The 2,522-nt window shown below is 40.2% G+C and overlaps 1 protein-coding gene across 1 annotated transcript; it reads right to left on the minus strand.

Annotated features, from left to right (window-relative positions):
* Positions 1-206: 206 nt before the first annotated feature.
* LOC120487493 (uncharacterized) lies at positions 207-2,233 on the minus strand. Its single transcript, XM_089122845.1, has 2 exons — positions 2,032-2,233; positions 207-1,722 (listed from the first exon to the last, which is right to left on the minus strand). Exons 1-2 carry the CDS (start codon positions 2,050-2,052, stop codon positions 502-504), a joined length of 1,242 nt encoding a protein of 413 aa, XP_088978971.1. The 5' UTR covers positions 2,053-2,233; the 3' UTR covers positions 207-501.
* Positions 2,234-2,522: the final 289 nt, after the last annotated feature.

A 2,522-nucleotide genomic window follows, 5' to 3' on the forward strand; every position in this document is an offset into this window, starting at 1 on the left:
TTGTGCAAACAAAAAAAAATGCAAGTTCCTGGTATGGACCGCAAATGAACAGATTATCCTAGATGTACCATACAACCAAGAGTGGACTGAAAAACACATCTCCCACCTGAAGAAGGTTTACTTCGAGCATCTGTTACCAGCAATAGCTACCAGAATTGCGCATGGTGTAATGACAGTGCGTGGACTCGAGTGATGTAGCTCTTGATTTTAATAATAGTGAACTGAATCAAACTAAAGTCAACACATGTTGGTAAGATTTTTTTTTCATAGTACATACATTTATTCATAGTACATATTGTATGTGATTAAAACCATCTCTAGTTAAGTTGTTAAATGAGACCACAATAAAATGAAATGAACATGAAATTAAAGATTTTCAGAGCAATGAAAGATTACGATTAAAATAGAATTGTATGAGATTGGAGTCCATGTGTCTATCTCTCTCTCTGTGCGTGGCAGGCAGCTCTTCACATCACATATGTAACTTTACAGTACACAATACTAAAACAAGTGGGTTTCCTCAATGTCCTCTGCCATGTCCCATGAGTATTCATCACCTTCTTCTTGCTCGTCAATATGCTCATCTTCATCTATTTCAGATGCTTCTCCCTCAGTTTCCTCTCGAATTAACTGAGGTTGCAAGTTACAAAGCCCCGCACATATAGTTACAATGTCATCAACATGTTGTATTCTACCTGGGATAATATTACTCAACATTTTAAAACCTTTTAATCGTCTAATAGCACGCTCTACTTGAATTCTAACATTTGCCAAGCGACGTGTCTGTGTAACTTCATGCTCCGGAAGTTCTTTACAGCCACGTGTAAACGCTGGTATGGCCAATGTCACTCCAGGAGGCAAAACATCTGTGATGGTGAATCCACGGTCTGCCAAAACTTGATCACCAAGAAGCAGGTGACTAATAAGACCACTGTTCCGTGTGATAAAAGTATCACTAGCCCTCCCACCAAACAATTTGGACACAAACATCACAAAGCCATTGGGAGCCATGCAATATAGGACTTTGTAAGTGTTGTGGTGCTTGTAATTGCTGTATGTTTGGGCTCGTTTCCTTAAGTTCTTTGGCCTTTGTACAAATATCTCGGTACAGTCTATAATGCATGTTGCTTTGGGGTAATGTACGCTGAAGCTCTGAGGCCTTATTCTCTCCAGAGTATCTCTAGGCAACCAAGCTATTATTTTTTCTTTCATAAACCTTGCGAGTATAGGTCTCCAGACTGCAAAGATCTCACAAGCTGTAGTCCTACTTATTCCAAAACGCTTTCCTAGATCTGTGAACATCAAACCAAGGCGGAGTCTCATCAAAACAAGCAACAATTGGTGATGCAATGCCAACTTAATGGTCATTGGCTGAGGTAAAAAATTTGTGAGGGCAAACAAAAGCTGCAAAAAACTGGCGATATGTATGCCTGTGAAAAACCTACTGTCTTTGTCATCAAAGTCATAGGCTGAGATTGATGGTGCAGGATATGTTTGTGTTGCACTGTCTTTTGTTGACTTGCTTGAACAATAGTTGTGCTCTGAAATCTCTGGCCACTGGACGCCAACATCACACTTCTGTAGAGGAATGTTCTCCAGATTATCCACATCAACCTCTACATCAGCAGGTTCAGCAGCAATTCTGGTGACTTGCATGGTGTTGACTGTAAGGGGCTCAAGACATCTTCTTTTGGGGGGGGCTCGACCAGATGGCAGAGGTCCCTGTGGAAGGACAGGAAAACAACAAAAAATTGTTCACATTATTATGTAACATATAATACACTGTACTATTGAAAATGGACACAGATAGGTAATAAGAAAATAATTTTAATTAGGATCTATTCTGCAAAACATTATCACTGAATAAAAGAAAAACAAAAATACAATGTCATGAAGCAATAGTTCTTACCAGCATAGCTGGATAACACCATAGTATTCCCACCCTCTTCCCTGCAAGATACAGCTACAATACCCCCATCACACAAATGTCCCTTGCCCTCAGATATGAATATGGTAAAGAAATCAACTTACAGCATGAGTTTCATATCCCATGTGCAATACTGGGTATGGGTGCTCTTTGGTTGGTCTGCCATCAGGGAAGTGTATCCCACAGACCTTGAATAGTAAATAACATAGATAGATAACGTTAGATAGATAAGATACTTTAAGGATCCCCAAAGGAGAATTCCAGGTCTTTGTACACACACACACACACACACACACACACACACACACACACGCACGCACACACACACACACACACACACACACACAGACAGAGACGTAAGCTCAAAGAGAGCATGACCACATTCAAACAAACATATCTGACTTTCTGTGGGTCCTAGCTAATGAGTGTCAATTAGAAAGTTGTCCGGCTCGAGGAGTACAATATACATCCTGATTTTTGTAACTGTAGATAAAACTAACAACCCCACTTTTGTCAAAAGCGCTACTAAGCCCTCACCACGCCCGTTTCTGAAACTTTGCACATGTCTACTGGCTAATAAATGTGATGTGTCTGA

The sequence above is a fragment of the Pimephales promelas genome, chromosome 18 (genome assembly GCF_988280905.1).
Source record: "Pimephales promelas chromosome 18, fPimPro1.hap1.1, whole genome shotgun sequence".
In the NCBI taxonomy this organism is placed as follows: Eukaryota; Metazoa; Chordata; class Actinopteri; order Cypriniformes; family Leuciscidae; genus Pimephales; species Pimephales promelas.

Coding starts and splice junctions, on each gene's coding strand:
- LOC120487493 (XM_089122845.1), bottom strand. CDS start 2,052: ATGGGATATGAAACTCATGCT. Junction 1,723..2,031: donor TGGGATATGAAACTCATGCT/GTAAGTTGATTT, acceptor GTCCTTCCACAG/GGACCTCTGCCATCTGGTCG.